Source organism: Gymnogyps californianus, chromosome 2 (genome assembly GCF_018139145.2).
Source record: "Gymnogyps californianus isolate 813 chromosome 2, ASM1813914v2, whole genome shotgun sequence".
Taxonomy (NCBI): domain Eukaryota; kingdom Metazoa; phylum Chordata; class Aves; order Accipitriformes; family Cathartidae; genus Gymnogyps; species Gymnogyps californianus.
Genome location: NC_059472.1, coordinates 166,948,971 through 166,968,442, shown reverse-complemented (window position 1 = coordinate 166,968,442; position 19,472 = coordinate 166,948,971). Strand labels below are relative to the sequence as shown.

General features: G+C 48.8%; 1 protein-coding gene across 1 annotated transcript in view; it reads left to right on the top strand.

Moving 5' to 3' along the window:
- Positions 1-566: 566 nt before the first annotated feature.
- The window catches only part of CCDC12 (coiled-coil domain containing 12), a 41,740-nt gene continuing 22,834 nt past the window's right edge, over positions 567-19,472 (top strand). The window contains 1 exon segment of the mRNA XM_050890950.1: positions 567-692. Coding sequence (XP_050746907.1) covers positions 567-692 — 126 coding nt within the window.

Genomic DNA, 19,472 nt, shown 5'->3' with positions numbered 1-19,472 from the left:
GCCGGCACGGCTCGGTACGGTACGGTACGGCACGGCACGGCGGGCAGCTCCGCCCCCCCCACCCCCCCATCGCCGGGCCCTCCCCCAGGTACGGGGGGGGGCGGTGACAGGGCCCCCCCCCCGTACTGGGTACCTGCTGCTGGAGAGGAGGGGTACACCTCCCACTCCCCCTTTTTACCTTCCCCCCCCCCGGCAGCCCAAGGGCTGCCGGGGGGGGGAAGGTAAAAAGGGGGGGTGGGGAAGGTAAAATGGCCCCCCCCCAATAATTATCCCCCCTCCAATTAAACCAGCTGAACCTTGCGCGCCCTGGGAGGGCGGAGGAATAAGCCTGGCGGGGCGGAGGAGGAGGATTTGGGGTTATTTTACCCTTTTAAATCTTTTTTAAAATTTATTTTTAATTTTTTTATTGCCCCCCCCCCCCCCCCGCCCGTTCCCTCACCCCTCCCACGATTACGCCCACCTCCCCCCACCCCGATTTACCCATCGATGCGCTCGGCTACTCGATGGGTTGTACCTGCCCCGCATGCGCGCTGGGGGTTGTACGGAGCGTGGGGAGAGGGAGGAAGATGGCGGCGCCCGGCGGTGGTGTGGAGGCGGAGGAGGCGGCGGCGGGTCCGGCCTTGGGGAGGCTAGAGGAGGAGGCGCGGCGGCGGCGGGAGAGGCTGCGGGCCCTGCGGCAGCGCACGCTTCAGGTCGGTGGGGGCCTGGTGGTGTGAGGTGTCTGGGGTGGGCGGTAGAGGAGTATGAGGGTCTGGAGTGGGCCTGGGTGGGTGGGGGGCAGAGGGTCTGAGGTGGGCCTGAGGATGTTGGGGGGCCGCAGAGGGTCTGGAATGGGCCTGGGGATGTGGGGGGCAGAGGGTCTGAGGTGGGCCTGGCGTTTTGGGGAGGGGGAGATGGTCTGGGGTGGGCCCTGCAGTTATTGGGGATGTGGGGATCTGGGGGGCAGAAAGCCTGGAGGAGGGGTTACAGGTGTAGGAGAGACTGGGGAGCCGGGGGGGTTGGGAGGGGGCTGGGGATATTGGGGGGCTGTGGATGGGAGGGAGGTAGGAGAGGTTGGGGGACAGGAGCGTGGGGTGGGCTTGGGGGTGTAGTGCGGTGGGGGCCGTGGGGTAGGAGGGTAAGGGACAGCAGGTAGTGAGGCCTGGAGACGGAGAGAGAGGTTGGAGGGGGGTCCTGGGGGTAGGGGAGGGGTCTGGGGCAGCGAGTAGGGGTAAAGGGGGAGCTTGGGGGGACTGGGGGGGACAGGAGGGCCTGAGGGTAGGGAGACGGTGGTAAGGGTGAGGTGGGGGTTCAGGGGTGCTTGGGGAAGGCTGAGGGGTCTGGGGCTACCAGGCTGGTGGGGCTGGGCGTAGCGAGGGGTTCAGGTTATGGGGGGGGGGGCACTGGGGGTTAATGGGGGCAAGGGGGAAGGAAGGCTGGTGTCTGGTGGGGTGGGCAGGGGAGGGGTGCGTGTGGGGAAGCAATGGTGAGGGGGCTGTGGGGTGGGGGAGTGGGGCAGAGAGGGTCCCCCGCTGTGGGGAAGGGGACGTGGGGTAAGAGGGATGCAAGAAAAGGCAGGGCTGCAAGCGCAGGAGGAGGGGGCTTGGGATTTGGATGATGGCCTGGTGACGGTCCTGGGTCGCTGTGGTCCCGTCTGCGGGGTCTGTGCTGGCTCTGTAAGACCCTGTGGGCTGTATGGCCTCGGGCTTCCTCCTGCTTTTCCGTTCTGCCTTTGCCGTGCTGCCCCTGGTCTTTGCTAAACACCCCCCTCGTGTGATTAAGCCTCTTGATTTTTCCACGTTATCTCCCCAGTTCACTGTGTTTTGCATCACATCTGAAATCCAGGCCGCAGCCTGGGTTTGGTAGTGAGGATGAAAACAGAGATTCACCCCGGGGTTAATTAATAACATGTTACATTTCTCTGGCGCTTCCTGGGCCTTAAACTTCTCTTCCATAGAGACGTCGAGACCCGATTGCCTTTAGTGCAGGCTTGAGGATACTGAGGAACCGGTTGCGTTGCCTGAGCAAAGCCAGGGCCAAGCGAGTCCGTAAATTGGGGTTTTCTTCTCGGATGTGCGCACCGCAGACGGTGCGGCAGGCTCCTCGTTCAGCCTCAGAGGAGTTCACTGTGGTTATTGTAAATCTTGTGTCGCAGAAGGTGCTGCCGGCAGCAAAATATCCGGGATCGGTTCTTCAGGAGTTTATCTGCAAAGTTTTGTGATGGGTTGAATCCTCACCCAAAAAACTCTAGTTGTTTTACCTGGCTGTCCTTGTTGCCTCCACAAATGCTGAGCTCAGAATATTAAAATAGAGATTTTTTAAATTTTTTTTTTTAATTGGGGTGAAAGAAGGATGGATTAAACTTGAGAAACTTGGTAATTAATACTTTGGCAGTGCCTACTGAGGAAGGTGGCCGTGCTCCAGCGTGTGTCTGCATGTCCTGGCATTGCTTAATTCTCCTCTTTTGGGCTAGTAAGGCGGCGCTAGCTCTGCTCCTCTTCTGGCATGTCATCCTGAATTTGTTGATCCAGGTTAGTACGGTCCAGTAACGTGGGAAGATGTCCTGTCCCTCCACCGAGGGACCTTCTCTTGGGGTTATTAACGGCAGCCGTGACTTTGGTGGGCAGGCCAAGCGCGTTCTGCTGCGTGTCTTGCCTTGAGATGTTCATTATTATCGGAGAGCTGAGCTTTCCGAAAGGGGAAGGTGGGATACAGCCCTGTGCCCAGCCTTACCGAGAAGAAAAGCTGTTGAAAGGAAAAGCTCCTTCCAAAAGAAAAGCTCTTTCCTTTCTTTTCTGTCCTATCTGGCAGGTTTAGAGGGAGCGAGACGGAGTGGTTATGGAAGGTGTAGCACACGGGGTGGTGTTCTCATTTACTTTATTGCTGCGTTTTTTTAAATTTTGGGTGAGATTTTCTGACTCGGTTGCTGCGAAGGCTAAAGCTGTTCTTACTTCTTTTCCACGAGTAGTATCTCATGTGCAGTACCAGCGTACTGCGCCTTCGAGGGTAATGCCCGGTAGTCCGTGATGGCTCCTGGTAGACTTGTCCTGGTGAGTTTGTCCGAGCTGTTCTAAATCCGTTTTTACTCTCAGCTTTTGCAACATCCTGAGACCGAGTTCCACTGTTTAATGACAAAACTACCTCCTTTGGTTTTAAACCCATTAAACGAAAGTTGCCTTGGGTGCTCTCTCACACAGCCCTTGTGAGAAACACAAAATAATCATTCCGTGTTCACGTTTATGATTTTATAGCGTGCTCGGTCTCTCTTCCAGATTCAAGCTGTGGTCTGTGAAGCCTGTCTTTGTATACAAATCTCTCTGAATCCTCTCGGTGACTTTCCCTGGTACTTCCCCGAGCGCTGGGATGCCCTTTTGCCGAGAGAGGATCTGGGACTGCGTGCCTGGCTCAGGATGTGGGGCACTCCTGGGCTTACAGTGCTGGCACACCATTTCCTGTTGGTTTTTTTTCTTTTTGTTTTTTTTCTTCTTTTCCCCTATATTCTCACTTTGGCCACATGAGCCTGTCTTCAACCGTCAAAGCTCGTTTCCTTTTTCCAGTCCTATCAGTCTCAACCGAGACCTTTCCCCAGCAGCAGAGCTTATCAGGAGCCTGTTCCCTGTGCATGTGTAGCCAGAATTATTCCCCCCCCCGCCATGTGCCTTGCTTTACATCAGGCTCTGAATTTCGCCTGTTGTCTCATTGCTCAGGTGTGATTTTACAACCCTTCTGCCAGCCGTTGTTGGATCGCCTTGTGAGTGATCTCACCTGCAAATGCTGTCATCTCACTACTCAGGTCTTTCCCAAGTCTCCTGCGGTGCTTGCAACAGCCCGAACCCTGGCAGAGGGTGTCGGGGATAGAGAAGAAGAGGGGACCTGCCGATCCTCGCCTGCTGCTGTGAAAAGCCGCTACTGGGGTTTGCAGGAGAGAAGGTGCTGCGCTTTCTGCTGCGTTTCTGTACGTTTAGGGAGCGGGTACTTAAGATCCCGCAAGGAGCCTCGTTCAGTTCAGGACTTCTCCGTGAATTGCACCGCGCGCTCCGTTTTCACGGGAGGGTGATGCTCATCTTTTCCCAATCCGTGAGGAAACAAGTGAGGTAATACCCAGGCATACAAAAACTCAGCGGATGATCTTGTGCTTTCTGCTGTGCTTACCCGACCTGTTGCACCGCCTTTTATTGATCGACTGCAAATGGGGTTTTTACTCAATAAAAAGTGTGTGGGTGTTTGAGTTCTGGGCATAATTTACATTTGAGAAATGCCAGTTGCTGCTCGCTTTTACAAATATGCTTAAAATAGTATGCAAGCTGATGTTGGATTCCCAACCTCAGTGTATGGCCTTGGCATCGGCAGAGTTTGCAATGTCGAGGATCAGGTACGGTATCAGAGAGGCCGTTTCCCTCCTAAATTTAAATAAAATTGTCTTTCTGTAGCAAGCAATCAAATTGTGGGCTCTGACTTGTTGGCGTATTGAATATTGCTTCCTGTTCTGGCAAAAAATACAGTTTTGAATTGTTTAAGTGTAATCTTGGTTTGCAAGCTTTCCTCTCCTCTCCCCGCCTAAAAAAATCAAATCAAAATACTTGCGGCAGTTGCGTACTAAGCTTACAAGCCCCGAGGGTTGCTGCACAGCCTGCTCTGTCGTGGCTAGAGAGCTAAAGGGCTGCTCGCCTTTGAATTGCCAGTGTGTAGCTGAAATGCCTGAACTCCATCTTTTAGTCTGACCTGCTAAGGCTTCGCTTGGTGCTTCTGAGCAACCAGGGCATCAGGCTATTATTCGAGGCCGTTTTTACTTCCTTAGGATGTCTGATCCGTGCAGGTTCAGCCAGGATGGGTAGCAGAGCCTTTTTTGCTTTGTACGAGCGTTGTTACTGTTTCTGTGAGCCCTGCAAATTAAAAGATCATCTCTCCCTGTTTTATACCCCCAAAAAATCTCAAACCAAGGAAGGTGAATCTGAAAAAAACCCACAGTATCCTGTTATCTAGAAGCCATTGGAGAGTCAAGTGAAAAGGTGGTGGGAGCAGCCTCGAAGGTAAGCTTTCTGCTGTGCCGGAGGAGAGGAAGCGCACAGGGAAGTATCGTAGTCTTTAACGGGGCTGTGCACGTTTTCTGCCAGTTTATGACATTTAAAAAAAGTCTTTCTGAAGCTGGTCGCTTATGTAACGGGCGCTTAGCTCATGTTTTCACTGCCACCTTCAATTAACAGGAAAACCCCACCAAGTTTTTTGCAGGGAGCCTTGCGAAAGGTCACGCAGTGACGTAGGGCTTTTCAAGTTTAAGGTTAGGTTTTTTTTGTTGTTGTTGTTTTTAAGTAGCAAACGGTTCCAACTCCTGAGGTCCTGCAGGGGGGGGAAAGCGGGGACAGCCTTTTCCTAAATACGCTGTACCGGGTATTGCAGACCTCTCCTAAAGGAAGGCGTTCGTGGGGTTAAGGGCTGAAGAACGGGATTCTTCGTATGGCTTTTATTTTTCAAATGACCGGGTGGTAAAAGCTGTGTGAGTGTTGAACTGGTCTGTAGCGTTCTCTTTGCCCAAGGCTCGTTGTACTTATGACGGCGCTGAGGCTTTATCCTTGCAGTGTTGTGTGGTAAAGCACATTTATCTGCTATGTCTTTGTTTTTTCTTGCCTAATGGCTGAAAATCAGATTAAAATGTTCTGTTTGCATTTCTCAGGAAGACTTTTTTTTTTAGCTGAAGAAAAGCTTTTGCACAATTTAAGCTGTAGCTTAGCACGATTGTATTTAGTGTCTTTAGTTGAACTGTTCCTGACTATCACCTAACTATACAATTTGAAGCAAAACGGGAGAGCAAGGTCTCCTGAATCTGTTTAAAGCTACCTGGCTGGAGGTGACTCTGTGTTTGCACACACCGAGGTCCTGCAAGCGTTTGCCAGAGCAAACCGGAGCAGTTTGACCAGCAGTGAGATATGCAAAACTACGGATATTTTCAGGATGGAGACCTTACGGGCTGAGTTTCAATAGCACTTTGCAATTTTCCAGATTAAAAAAAGGAGTGCAGTGGCGTGGCGCTTCCCATGAGAAGCTGAAAGCACTTGCACGACCTCGACTATAAAATCGTTGTGCTACAGATCGGACTGAAACTTTGGGGAGCTTTGTCTGCTTAACGGAGGGTTCAGTCCAAAACAGTGTTTGGATCAGAAAGCAAGTCCTTGTCCTAGATAAGATGTCACAAGACGGCTCTGTTGATCACCGCTGGCCGGTCTAAGGGGAGCCGTTGTCCCTGCCTGTCTGAAAACTTGAATTTTGTTGCAAGTCCTTAATACAGAAGAAGCCGTATTTCCATAACAACAGCTTTCTGCTGAGCAAGTTGATAATTAACTGTAGTTACTTGCATTTATGAAATGCTTGTCTGCAGGTTGCCCTTGAAACTCATTCTGTGATGCATTCACATCTGCCCGGTTTGGAGTTAGACGAAGTCTTTGCTTGGGTGCGGCGTGCACCGAAGTTTACCTTGGTTCGAACCCCGTTAAAATCACCACGTAATGTCGGTTCTTCCAGCAGGCACGTCCTGCGATGTGTCTTTAAGCACCTTGTAAATCGGAGCTTGCATCTTAAAAAATATTGAGGTCTCTGCGAAAGCTGAGCTGGGTTGGGGATCCATCCACGATAAGAAAAACTGTGCTGGTAAAAAAGGGTGGGAGGGGGGAAGGTCACGGGCCCTTTAGTTAGTTTAGGTATCCCAATACAGCATGTGTATCATCCATGAATGCTTTTGGCTTAGGGAGGAATTTTATTTTAGTTAAAAATATGTGTATGTATATTTAGTAAAGGATTTGATAGGCTTTTCCTCTGGATAGCACCAGAGAAGCAAAGAAGTAGTGAAATAAGTATGTACGTTATCTTTTTTGCAAGGAGCTAAGTACTTTTCCCACAGCTACTTATTTTTAGCAATAGATATCCGAGTAGAGGAACTGTCGTCTCGGACGCTGCTTGTAACCTGGGTCTGCTCCTTTGATCCAGCTGTTGAAATAATCTTGTGTGTGGCTGCTATTGAAATGAGAGGAAATACTTTATGGCTGCCGGTGGCGTGATGGGGCTGTGGCACGTTGCTGCTGGGTTAATTTGGATGACAGGGGAGAGGAGGGTGTTCAGAGGAAACTTCCCAAATTCAGCTTTGTGAGACTGCAAGCGGAGAGGTTTAAGGCGTGCTGGGTCAGTCTGTCATACGCTGGGTGCAGTTAAAGTGTTGAGAGGAGCTTTGGGTCCACCTCTGCCCTTTCCCTGCCAGTTTCTAGGGTTTCAGGGTTTTCCCCCTGTTTCTAAATTACAGCTTGTGGTCCCTCTAAAGACGAAGAGGCAGCAAAGCCCACCGTGTGTGGGGAGGATTTTGGATGGCAGTAGGTTAGAGATGGAAGGGCAGCCGCCAGCGTTGGCCTCATCTGATGGAGCGGCTCTGTGCTAGGAAGACATGTGTAGCAATCCTTTTCTGTTTCGTTTGGCTCTTGGATGGGCTGCTGTGTCCTGTCTGAGGCTCAGCAGTTCAGGAAGGATGGGCCAGCATGCTCAAAGTGGCAAGGAGATGTGACAGTGTGGGAAAGGATGACCCGTGGGGAGATGTAAAGCAAATCGGACTGACTAAATGGAAGGGAGGGAAGCTTGTGGTGCAGTATGGGCATGATAAGGACCAGAAGTCCTCAACGTGAGTCCCATTTGAGCCCTGACATCGGTTCCCCTCCAGCATGGCTAGCACTGCCCCGTCCCTCGCCCACCACGTGTGCTTCTGACCTGTCAGGGCAGCTCCCGGGGTGTTTGGGATGCCTGTTCCTTAGGCCAAGGCTAGTATAAGCGGATGCTTTAGGCAGAACCAGCTTGACTTAGACCCTCTCTTTCATATTGCTTTTTGCCATCACCAGCAGGCACTGTTGCCACCTTGTCAGACCGCCAGCGGAGCAGCCCAGCAGAAGCTGGTACTCGGAGGCAAAATCTTTGAAAAGATCATGCCGATGTTTTCCTGCTTTTTTTTTTTTAGCATGAAACCGCTGTGATCTAACAAACTCTGTCGGGAGCCTCATGCCTATCTTGTAAATGGAGGATTAACTTTCCTAGGAGAAACCAGCAGAAAGTTTGAGATCTGATTTTTCCTGATGCTCATTAATCTTGACTTCTGCATTGCCATGGTAATGGACAGAGGGTTTTTACATAATTTTTCTCTTTTCATCTGTACCCATAAAAAAAGATTAAGCGCTCCTTTTCAACCCAAACGAGACAGTGCTAAAACCTTGGCTCCTTTAATCTACCGCTCAGTAGTCCCAATTGTGCCGTCTGGGTTGCCTTTTTGCTGGAGCTTTTGAATGGGCTCCATGGAAATAACAACTGCCACGAAGCCTCTTTTCATCCGTCGCTGATAGCGCGCTCGTGCCGAATGAGTAGGAGCTCCAAAGGGTAACGCAGAGCCAGAGGGATGAGTTGTGGTAGCGACAGGGGATAAGGACAGTGTGTAAGCTCTCCGTTGGGGAAATCTAGTTTAGCCTTCAAATGGATAAACTTGTCTCTGTAACTACTTGTTCTTTAGGTGATTTAAATTACCTCTTGTGGGTAGCTTTTTATTTTTTAACAGAGAAACCCTGTTTTTCCAAGGATGCAAGGCTGGTGGGATTGTGTCTCTCCTCCCTAGCTGCTGGTCCCTACAAGATTCAGGAAAAGAGGCTGGATATAGAAGTAGATTTTTTTTTTTTTTTTCGCCCTACTGAAAGATTCAGTGTGAGCTCAGCTGTTACCAGCTATCAGGGAACCAATTTGGGAGATTTGTTGTGAAGTTTAACTGCGGAAAATGTTTTGATTGGGGCGCCTGCTTTATGAAACCTTGGAGAACATACCCAGGAGTCAAATCCATAGGAAAGCAGGCCTGAACTTACAACAATTCCTGCAGGAGTTTCACTTGGCATCTGTTATTGAAGGAAGTGCATGATGGTTATTACTGGGAAGGCAACATCAGCATGGTCCTGAGCTCTTCGGCTTTGTAAATTGTGGTAAAATTCAAGAAGGTGTTTGTTGAACAAAAGCATTGTAGTTAAAGGTCAGTTTGAAGCTTTTCCTCCCATATAAGTGTTTGATTCCCTTTCACATTCTATTTTTGAAGCTTTTAAAAGCTTTCCATTTATTCAGATTTGGTTCTATTTCCTTTGACAACTCACAGCTTCTTTTTTTTTTTTTAACTAGGGCTCGACTTTTGTTTTCCTGATGCCCTTAGTTCCATAAATACAGTGAATGCAAATCATCCTGCTCCTCAGATCGTCTAGTGTAAAGCATGAACGTTTCAAGGGTAATGTATTTTCATCTGGAAGAAAGTAATTTGAAATACAAACGCCGACAGGGAAAAGTAGCGTATGTGTGAACTTTCAGACGCACTCCTTAAGCTGCAAACGTGGCACAGAAATGGGGATCCAAAGCTGATCTAAGCAGCAAAACGCATTCCTGAGTGGGTTTAGGAGAGCTACAAAGGACATTGTTAATAAGCAAAAATCAAGTGCCCTTTAGTAGCGTGATGGGAGGCGGTGAAGGGCAGCAAAGCACCTTGGAGGTGTAATGCAGGCTGGCGGTGAAGACGATGTGAAGCATCTGAGGCCGAAGGTTGTTTGCCAAAAGTTAGGGACAAGCTGAAATAAGAAAATCTATTCTGTAAATATCCAGATTTCACCCGTTTCTTGCAGCTAACGCAGATTGTTTGAGCTTGTGCAGCCCTTATGACAAGGCATACTACTCTTCCTTTAATTTTGCTGTCGTTCCTGCGTCTCTTGGGACGCGGACAGCTTTGTGCCGAAAACGTGGCAGCTTCAGGTTATTCCCACCGCTTGCGTGTGAAACGAGGCACAGGGGTAAACAACAGGAATGCTCGTGGGTCCGTGGAGAAACTGGTGTTTGGCCCTGGGTTACGTCCTTGCCTGTGCTGTAAAAATCCAGGTTGCTTGGGACTGCTGGGGATTTTGTGCCAAGGCGAGTGGTGGTGGCACCAAAAAAGTGGACGCTTTGTTTCTGCTTGCACAGGTTCTCTGTCAGATCAGCTTAAGGAGAGCTCTCCAAAAATGTTTGGCTGTATCTAGGCGTAAAAAAATAATACGAGAGAATAATAAATAAAACAAATAACGAGATCTCTGCTTTGAAATACCATCAAACCGGCATGGCAAAGTATAAAGCGGCTTAATAAGCATCCTTTGTCTATAGTGTTTGAATTTGCAAGGGAGGAGAGCAGATGGTTGTGCTGTTGACTTCTGTGGAAATGCTTGTTGTAGGCATGTATTTCAGTAAGTGCGCATATATATATATATATATGAGTTCCTGCATTTGGATTCCACCTTCTTCCTTGCAGCCTTCCCTCGCTTTCTTCACTTGTAAAGTGGGTGGTGTAGTGCTTTTTCTGTAACTTAGGGAGGAACAGTTGTATGGAAAAAAGTCCTTGCTGTGAAAGTAGTATTTAGCATTTACAATCATAGACGGACCTTATTTTGCAGGCATGTTCTGGGTGTACAGGCTTTCTTTTTCCTTTTGCACTTGGCTTTGCCGCTATTAAATTCTGGGACAGTGTTTGATGGCTGTAGCTGAATAACAGGATCCAATACTAGGTGATTTCCCAGTAAAAGACCTGGGCGTTCCTCTCCTTTTAAAACAGAATATCTGGCGGCTCAAGGGGATGCTGCTCATTTTCCAGAAGTGTCCGTCAGCAAAACCAAGGTGGAGATCATCATGCGGGAGGTGGGAGAGACGCTGGAGCGGCACGGCTCAGCCCCTGCTCGGCTGCCGTGCCGATGCGTGGGCTCACCTGAGCAGGGGAGATGCCTTTCTCTGCACCGAGCCTTCGTAATGCAATAACCTAACAAGCGTAACAGTCACGTGGCTGTTTCTCCTGCTCTCTTGGCCAAAAACCTCGAACGAGGCTGTACGACCTCCGAGGCTGTACAACCTTTAGGCTGTGTTTGTGCGGGGAGGAAGGGTCTCCCACCTGCTCCTTTGCTCTGCATCCCTGCGCTGGCACTAAAGCTTTTGTGGCTGTGTTGCGCATCACGTCGGAAAAAATTGCTTTGGCCGCAGCCCAGCCTTTTGTTTAACGTTGCTTTTGCTTTGCAGCCAGATCGCTTCCCTGCTCCTCCACGCCTGCCTGTGCTGGCAAGAGAGGTAGGAGGGGGAGGAAGGCCACGGCGCTCCTCGTTTCCTTTGCAGCATAGCCCTGCGCTGCGTTTTCCTGCCATCGCCGTGGATGAGGAACCTTTCCATCTGTTTTCCTGGCTGTCCCAAAGAGTCGGTCAATCTGCAAATGCCGGTGGACTCTGACCGAAGCAACTGAACCATCTCTCCGGCTGAAGACCAGTGTGTGGCCCTGCAGCTTGGCTCGCTGCCGTCCTCAGATGTGTGTTTTCTGCTTAGTTTTTATTTTGGTGGAGCAAAGCAGCCTTGCGTTCCTGAAAGCAAAGTACCAAGCGGCTGAGAAAACAGTTGCTGTGGAAACAGAGCGTAGTAAAGTTATTACAGCGAGAATAAAAGGCACACTTAGGGCTACAAAGGCTTCATTTCTATTCAGGCTTTATTAGGAAAGTAATAAACTATCGCAGCGGTGCTCAAATGGCTGGAGATGGAAGCCTGCAGACAAAATGATTGTGCTTCCACCAGCGACACACAAATACACGCACGGTGGGCGGCCAGGAGCGGTCGGTCATCTAACCTTGGGAAATGTTCCTCGAGGCGCTTCTCTGCAATGCCGCCCCGTGAACGTTGTTGACTATGAGACGAGAGGGTTCTCCAGAGCTGTGCTGGTGTACCCCAGGGTTGGGGGTGACGGGGCTTGGGCATCCCTGGAGCGATGGGGAAGATGGGGTCAAGGGGGCTTGGGCGTTAATTGGGATCTGGAGTTTGCTGGAGATCTCGGGTGTTTCTTGGTGCCTGCAGCGAGGTCCTTGGCCGGGCAGGCTCCGGCGTTGTGTTGCTTGATTAGTATCCGCAGGGAAAACTGTCGATAGTAAAACCCGAAAAAGCAATATATTCTTCAACACTCATTTTGTTTGTCTTGCAGCCAGTGTGAAATATGTGGGTGTTGGTTTTTTTTTTTTTCTTTTTTTCCCCTCCCTTAAACTCTGGAAACCTTTTGTGACCGTGTGGTTAGGAAAGGCTGGGAAATAAGGTCTGGGAGTAGAGGAGTGCAGGTATATAATTACTTAAAACAGCGCTGTACACAACACAAAGGTGGGAAGTAAAAGCTTGCAGGTGAATAGTGTTTTGTCTGTGCATTGCTGATGACAATCCTGTGAAACAAGGAGCTATGCTTGCTTTTGTAGGAAGGTGGGTCTCTTTGTTTCCCTTAAGGATGCGCAAAGCCGGTGGTTATAGTTAAGACTCAAATTCATGTCTGCTTATTCACAGCTCCTTGCCGTAATCACTGGAAACAGTGACAGTCACAGCTGTCTCCTCCGTGCACTGTTTGACAGGTTTTATGCAAGGGAGCCAAATAAATACAAGTATTTTGCTTCGGCTGTAGTTCCCAAGATGCTGCCATGCAGATGCAAGCCAACGCTACCAGGGAAGAAAGTGATCCTGCTTGTGCTGCTCTCTCTGCCCTCCCGCCGGTCAGCTGAGGTTAAAACAAACCGGGTCAGGTTAAAACTAACCCAGCAGGAAAAAGGAAACGCTTGGTTCCTCTCTGCTTCGCTTCTTGGATCTGGTTCACAGGGAGACCTTGCGAACAAGACGGAGTGGGGAGGAGGGCGGCCGGACCTTTGTTTAAGCGCTGGGTTTTGGGCATCTGTGAAACTGTGGCTGTAGGCTGGAGTTTAACAACCTTTTACGCCCGTCTGAGTGGATCCTACTGCGGCTGCATCCTGCCTGTAGCTGCCTGTGCTGGCATGTGTTTGACCCCGCAGTGAACTGGTTCAGGAAGCTAACTGGCTTTTATTTTTATTTATTTATTTTTTTTTTTCCCTTTTGGTTGGTTGATTTGGTTTAATTTTTGTGGGAGGGTAAGTCCTTGAAGTGGTTTCCCACGGGGCGAGGCGAGTGCCGGTGATGGGAAGGTGTGGCTGGCGGGGATGGATGGAGGATGGGGATGCAGAGGGGCTCTGGCACGGCCACCTTGGATGGGACAGCGGACAGGCTGCAGGATGGCAGTGCCAGTGAGGCCACCCTGAAAGGAGGCTTCTCACGGAGCCAGGGCTGGGGCTGACAGACTGGGAAGCTAGGCGAGATACCTTTATTTTTAAGCCCGTGACAGCTAGCGCCCAGGTATAAATAATGGAGTGTGATGGGATTATTTTGACTAACAACACACAGAGCTGGCACAGAGGCATCCGGGATAATTGATTTAATGAATTTGAAAGGCACTCGAGACAGGTTTTCCAGCAAGCGCTCTCTGTGGTGCGGTGTTCCTGTTCATCCTTGGGAGATGCTGGACTCCCTCAAACTTGCTTTCCTTCAATGCACGCACCTGCATTGCTCTGACACGGCTCCGGACCCCCAGCTCTCGAGGGACGGCCAGTCTTGCCATCAATTGCAGATGGAAAAAGTGCAGCATGGAGGCTGACGACCTGCTACGAGTCAGGCAGGGATCTGCAGAGCTGCTGAGACCTGGGGAAGCTGAGGGAATCCCTCCCGTCCTGAAACCAGCAGCAATTAGTGGTACAAAAGCTTTTCAATCTCTAACTGTCGCCTCTCCAAAAGACAGCGGTGAGAGAATGACATAATTGACCTCGTCGGCAAAACGCATCAAATGTTGTGCGGTCGGGATTACCCGGCACCGTTGTAGAGCAGATGGGTGGATAAAACATTTTGTTCTGCATGATTTGAGTGTTAATCAGGCTGTGGTTGGTTTTGGGAATCCCTGTGTGCTCGTTTCCTCCTGCAGTCTCACACTTCGATGCAGGTGGAAGAGGAGCCTTTCTCTCTTCCCATCTAATTTCTGGTTGGTTGCGGCCGTGCGATGAATTTGGAGACAAGGCCAGCAAAAGCTGCGTTTTGCCTTTTTTTTGAGTGAACGTGCAGGGCTTGTTTTTCCCCCCCTCCAAAACAATGTTATTCTCCTTCCCGCCTTAGAGCTGTTGCAGAGAGGTGGAAATTAGACCCAACTATGGGAAAACATGCTTGTTGGAGCTGCGGTGTGCATCCTTGTGGGTACATCCGAGCTCATCCCGCTCCATACAGTGAGGCACCGCTGCTTCTCTTCCCGATGGGGACATCATCGTGTGAGCGTTCAGACCACGATGCTTTTCCCTGGAGGTACCCGCAGCAGTTCCTCCCGTGGCGCTGGGGAATTCAGCCTTTCTCCAGGCAGCTTCCCAACGAGACAAGTACCCGAGGTTCTTGCTGACCTCTTGTTGGAGAGCCCTTAATGCTCTCTTCCGTTAGCAGTCTACTTTGTTTTGCCCATTTTCCACGTCGGGTACTTACGCTAAATTTCCATGCTGTTTGCTTGGGGCCATATTCGCTGCTGGCTCCATCGTCTGAATTGTTGCTGTGCTGCTACTATACTGCAGGTATTTCAGCATCTCACATGGTGTCTGAGTGAACAATTAAACATTCATCAAGGTTGTCAGACTCTTAAAAAAAAAAAAAAAAGACACACCAATATAGAGGACCACTCATATTTGGTGCTTTTCGAAAAAAATAATGCAAAGCTCAGCTTTTGAGCACTTTATACCATCGTCTTCCTTATGTTTCAGGCTCTTTGCAAAAGTGAATATTATGCTGTTCTGCTGTAAAACCAGTCCAAAGCAGGTCAGGACTTGGGGTTCCAGCGCCAGGCAGAGACCTTGGTTATTGCCCAGTTCGATGAGCTAAAGATACGAAGTTTGAGTGAAAATACTTGTTCCTTATCCAAAAAAACATGAGGCCCTGAACTGAATTTTCAACCCAATCCTGAAATGTTAGCTGAGGCTCGGCAGATGCTTTGCGGTGGCTGTAGGTGGCTCGGCACTGCCCCGCTCCTGCCATCAGAAGGAGAGAAATAGTTTTGTATCAGCAATAACGTGGCCAGCAGGACTGGGCAGTGATTGTCCCCTGTGCTCGGCGCTGGTGAGGCTGCACCTCGAATACTGTGTGCTGTTTTGGGCCCCTCGCTACAAGAAAGACATTGAGGGGCTGGAGCGTGTCCAAAGAGGAGCAACGGAGCTGGGGAAGGGTCTGGAGAACAAGTCCTGCGAGGAGCGGCTGAGGGAACTGGGGTTCTTTAGCCTGGAGAGAAGGAGGCTGAGGGGAGACCTCATCGCTCTCTACAACTACCTGAAAGCAGGTTGTAACGAGGTGGGGGTCCGTATTTCTGCGAGGAGCTGTTTTGTTTTTCAATTAAGCGTTTTGTTCTCGGCCAGTTTGGTGCGTGTCTTGAGAGTCCCCTGTGGCCATGACCTTGTGTGAATCATGGAAAAGAGAAACTGCAGTTACTGATGCCGTGTCTCCCTGCGACGCCCAATTACTTCGGTGCTGGACTGTAAATACCTGGGTTGCACCATCTATGAAATTGTTGAGTTATTTGCCAAGCCTGTGTGTTCGTTTAGCCTCGCGGCATCCCTCTCGGGTGGTTTTGAACCATCCCAGTTTCATGGATGGGGAAATTAAAATCTCGTTGCTGAAATAATGTGTGTCATAAAAAGCCTGAATGAATGGTTGTCTGTTGCCAGGCCATCCTTTCGCTACACAAACATAAGGTTGCTGTTAGTTGTAGAGGAATTTTCTTTTAAAGTGTAGTTCCCTCGTAGCCTCCAAGCAAATAATTTATAATACTAACGAAGATGGAATGGTCCCGGTGATCTCCATCAGTACGCAAGTTTCTCCAGCATCTTTCTTCCTGGGAGAACAAAGTTGAATGCAAAAAAGCAAAGGAAAATCCATGGCAGGGTAGCTGAGGAGTGGCGGCCGTGTTGCTGCATGGCCGGCTGGCGTTGCTTTTCAGCGGGCTTTTTTGTTTAATTTATGAAGAGGAAAAAGAGACCTCCAGAAAATAGGTTAATCATCAGCTCCAAAAATGCAGAGTTAAGTTTGTCTTGCACCCAAGCGGCACTGCTTAATTAGCGCGTGCAAAGCTGTGATTTACATTTGTGAAACTCTCGGTAGTTTATCTAACTTTTTTTAATATAAATATGGGATTGGAAGATTCATGTGTGGAGCTTCTTGGCTGCAGCAAACCTTTAACCTTTCAACAAGGTCTTGGTGTGTAAACACAAACCTGGTTGTAGTCTTCCTCTCTCTCCCCCCCCCCCTTTTTTTTTCCTTCCTTGGAGAAATGAAACTGGTCATGTGTAGCATTTGGTTTTGTTTCTGCTTTTATCCGAGAGCAACAGAAGTGACATATTAACTCACTGAAATGCCTCTCAAATCCAACCAAGCCAGCCTGGCCCTCTCTTCCCTCCCACCCCAGAGGAGAACAAGAAGATAACTGGAACACTGTCCCTCTCTGCACTGGTGGCTTCTCAGCTTGAATATGACTAACAGGTGGTTGCTTTAAAATTTATTTATTTTTTTTTTTTCCCCTGGATAGTAGAAAAGAATTATGTGACTTAGTGAAGATGTGATGGGGGTTAAAACAGGCACACTGTTTCTCTGGCACAAACAGAATTAATTCTCGAGTTAAAACCCCTTTTTTGGTAGAGATTCAGCTGATTCCTGAGTGGTGTGCCCTGTAAATCAACAGCTTTTATTGGAGGATGGGATGGCTCTTGCAAGCACATTAACCTGTCAAATTCAAATGAATAAGTTTTGTTGTTGGTAGAACAAGCTGTAATGGTCTGCTCTGCCTGCTGCCAGCACCGCTTTTTCAGAAGGACTGGCTGTATCTTCTCAAACGTGTCAGCGCTCTGAATGCAGCCTACAAAACCCCATAAAACTTTCCATTGCTGATACTGGTACTCGTATTAGTGGGTGTTAGGGTGTGATGCTTTCCTGCCCATCTTCAAACGCATTTGCCCTGCCATTTCAAGGATGGATGGTCCTCCTCCATCTTCGCAGACTAGGAGTTAAGTAGTCCCTAATGGGCATTTGCTCCATTTAAGGCAGTGGCTCTGGTTGTGCAGATTTCCTTTGGGGAAACGATTTTAGACTCAAACCTCAGAAAAGCACCACTTTACCTCTCAAATGTTAATTATTTGATGCTTTTGCAAATCGGCAGCTCCATCCGTTCTCCCTCGACCTGCGAGCCTTTCCCTGCCAGCGTGGTGGGGCTCCCCGCTGCTTCCCACCGAAGGGTTGCAGTGGTATTTCTTAGCAGCGTGCCGCGTCTCGCCAGCCAGGGCTGTGGCTTCACTGCGGAGGGTGAGTTCACATGAAGGAAAGCCTCGCATTAACATTTTGCCTTAATAGGGAGGATTACGGGAGATGCTTGGCACAGGGATTGGGAGAAGACTCGTCATTCACACCAGATTTGAGGGTAGTGGCAGAGCACCTCTAATAACTACTGAGAGCATGTCTAATAATCACCTAATGCAGGCAACACCGATGCATGCCATGTCCATCGTTAACAAAATTGGTAACGATGTTGGAGCAGAGTCTTGTGCTGATGTGAACTGCAATGACCTGATTGGATCAGTGTTGTGAAAAATCCTGGGGTGAAGATGGAGAATGAAATGTAATCTTAAACTTCTTCAGGGCCGGAGGAGAATGGTAAGAATTTGTCTGAAATGGTGATGCAAGGAAATTTGGCATGGCACAGTGTTCTTCATTAGTCTGTTGGGCAAAGCTATTAGAGGGAACGGGTAGACTGCACGTGCGCAGGGCTTCCCCCGATGCTCTTGTTCTGTCTAGCTTAGATTTTGCTTTGACGGTGTCCTACATGGAAAGGAGTTAGTAATGTTTCTACTGTATTGGGACGGAGAAGCTTATTCGTGGCTTTTCTAGCTCTTTGTTGCCTGAAAAAGTGTTCTGGCTTTGAAATGTCTTGGTCTTCCTGCTCAGAAGTGCCTACTTCTTTCCCCTCAAACTTTCTCCATCTACATGAAACTCATGTGTTTTCACATATGCAGTTTCTTCAACAAAAAGTTTGTAGTTCTGATCTCAGGGGAATATTTGTGTCACTGATTTTTTTACCGGGCGACAGCAACTTGCTGCCAGAAACGTTCTCCAGTCTTTGCTGTTTAACAGCAGTGTTTGCGACGCAAACATGCAGGTTCTGAAATCGTGATAATAGGTATAGTTAAACCAGCAAACCACAGCCACTTAGGAGTCATTTTAGGTTATTTGAAGGGAAGAAATATTTGTGCTCGTTTACTATATAAACAACACAATTATTAAAAAAAAGGTAGTATTAAAAATACCTTTCCTTTTGGAAATGTGAGGTTGGTTTTTTTGGAGGCATGGACGTAAACCAAGGTGTTGAATTTTCAGAGGCAGTTTTGTTCCTTGTGTTTGTTTCTTACGGGAAGCCACGCTGTTCGGGCTCTGATTTAACCATTTCCATAGTAACCAGCTATGACTGAACCAGGATTAGGACTTCAATAAGGAATAAGCAGCAGGGACACAGAAGCTCAGGCTCTTAAAAATCATGTTTTTATACAATTACCGCAAGGGTTGCTATGAGCAAATGGATTCCAAGCAGCTTTTGAAAAATATCGGTGGATCTGGGTACTGAGTATACTTTAATGACGTTTTTATGTTCAGAACTTTTTGCTGTAAAATTTTATTATGAGATCCTTTTTTGGGCTACGTAGAGAATTGAAACTCTCCTGGTTTTAAAACGTGCTTTATTGCTAATAGAAACCTTCAGCTACTTGGTGACATTTCATGACTTAGCTTTTTGCATTCTGGCATTAAACGTCTTGAAAGAGCAGCGAGATGGGAGCAGGGCTGCACAGCGGTGCCTTGCCAGACTTCAAGGACATCTAAGCTTAAATCTTGGCCAGGCAGGAAGCAAAAAGTGCTAGTATGTGCCGTGCTTGGACCAAGGCACCGTAACTCGGTCCTCACCTCGTAGCTGACCTGACCGCCACGTATGCTTCAGTACAAAGAAATACCAAGGAAAATAGTGAATGTAACCACCAAACAAGATGAATGCTCGTTACCCGGATGAAGTTTTCCGCTTGTTGTGCGGAAAATCAGACTATGTGACCTGGGAGCTTCCCAATTGTCAGAGATATGAGGACGGGCTGTTGTATGGGCTGCTCTTCTTGCTGATTCGAATGCTAGCACTTTGCCTTGCACGAGCTCCCCGGGGCTGGCTCTTGGCAGCCAGTAAGTGGGAATAGGAGCAGCTACAGCTCAGTCGGCAGAGAATAGCTCAAGAGATCAAACTTGCTTTGTTCCAGCACTGACCTCTTTTTTAACTCCTCAAGAAGAGACAGTTATTTGTGCCAAAGAATCACTTGACTGGTAACGTGACCATCCTCTAAGCCTTAAATGAAAGATAAGGAGATCTTTAGTATTCTGGACAATCCCCAAGGAAAATAAGTCGGTATTAGTTCCTGGGAAGAGGAGAAGCTGTTGGGTCATTTTGTTGACTTTTCGGGGTTGCCAGGGGATGGCTAGCTGTGGCTGGGTTGCATTTAATATGGGCATGCAGGGCCAGCTAAAGCCTGGGG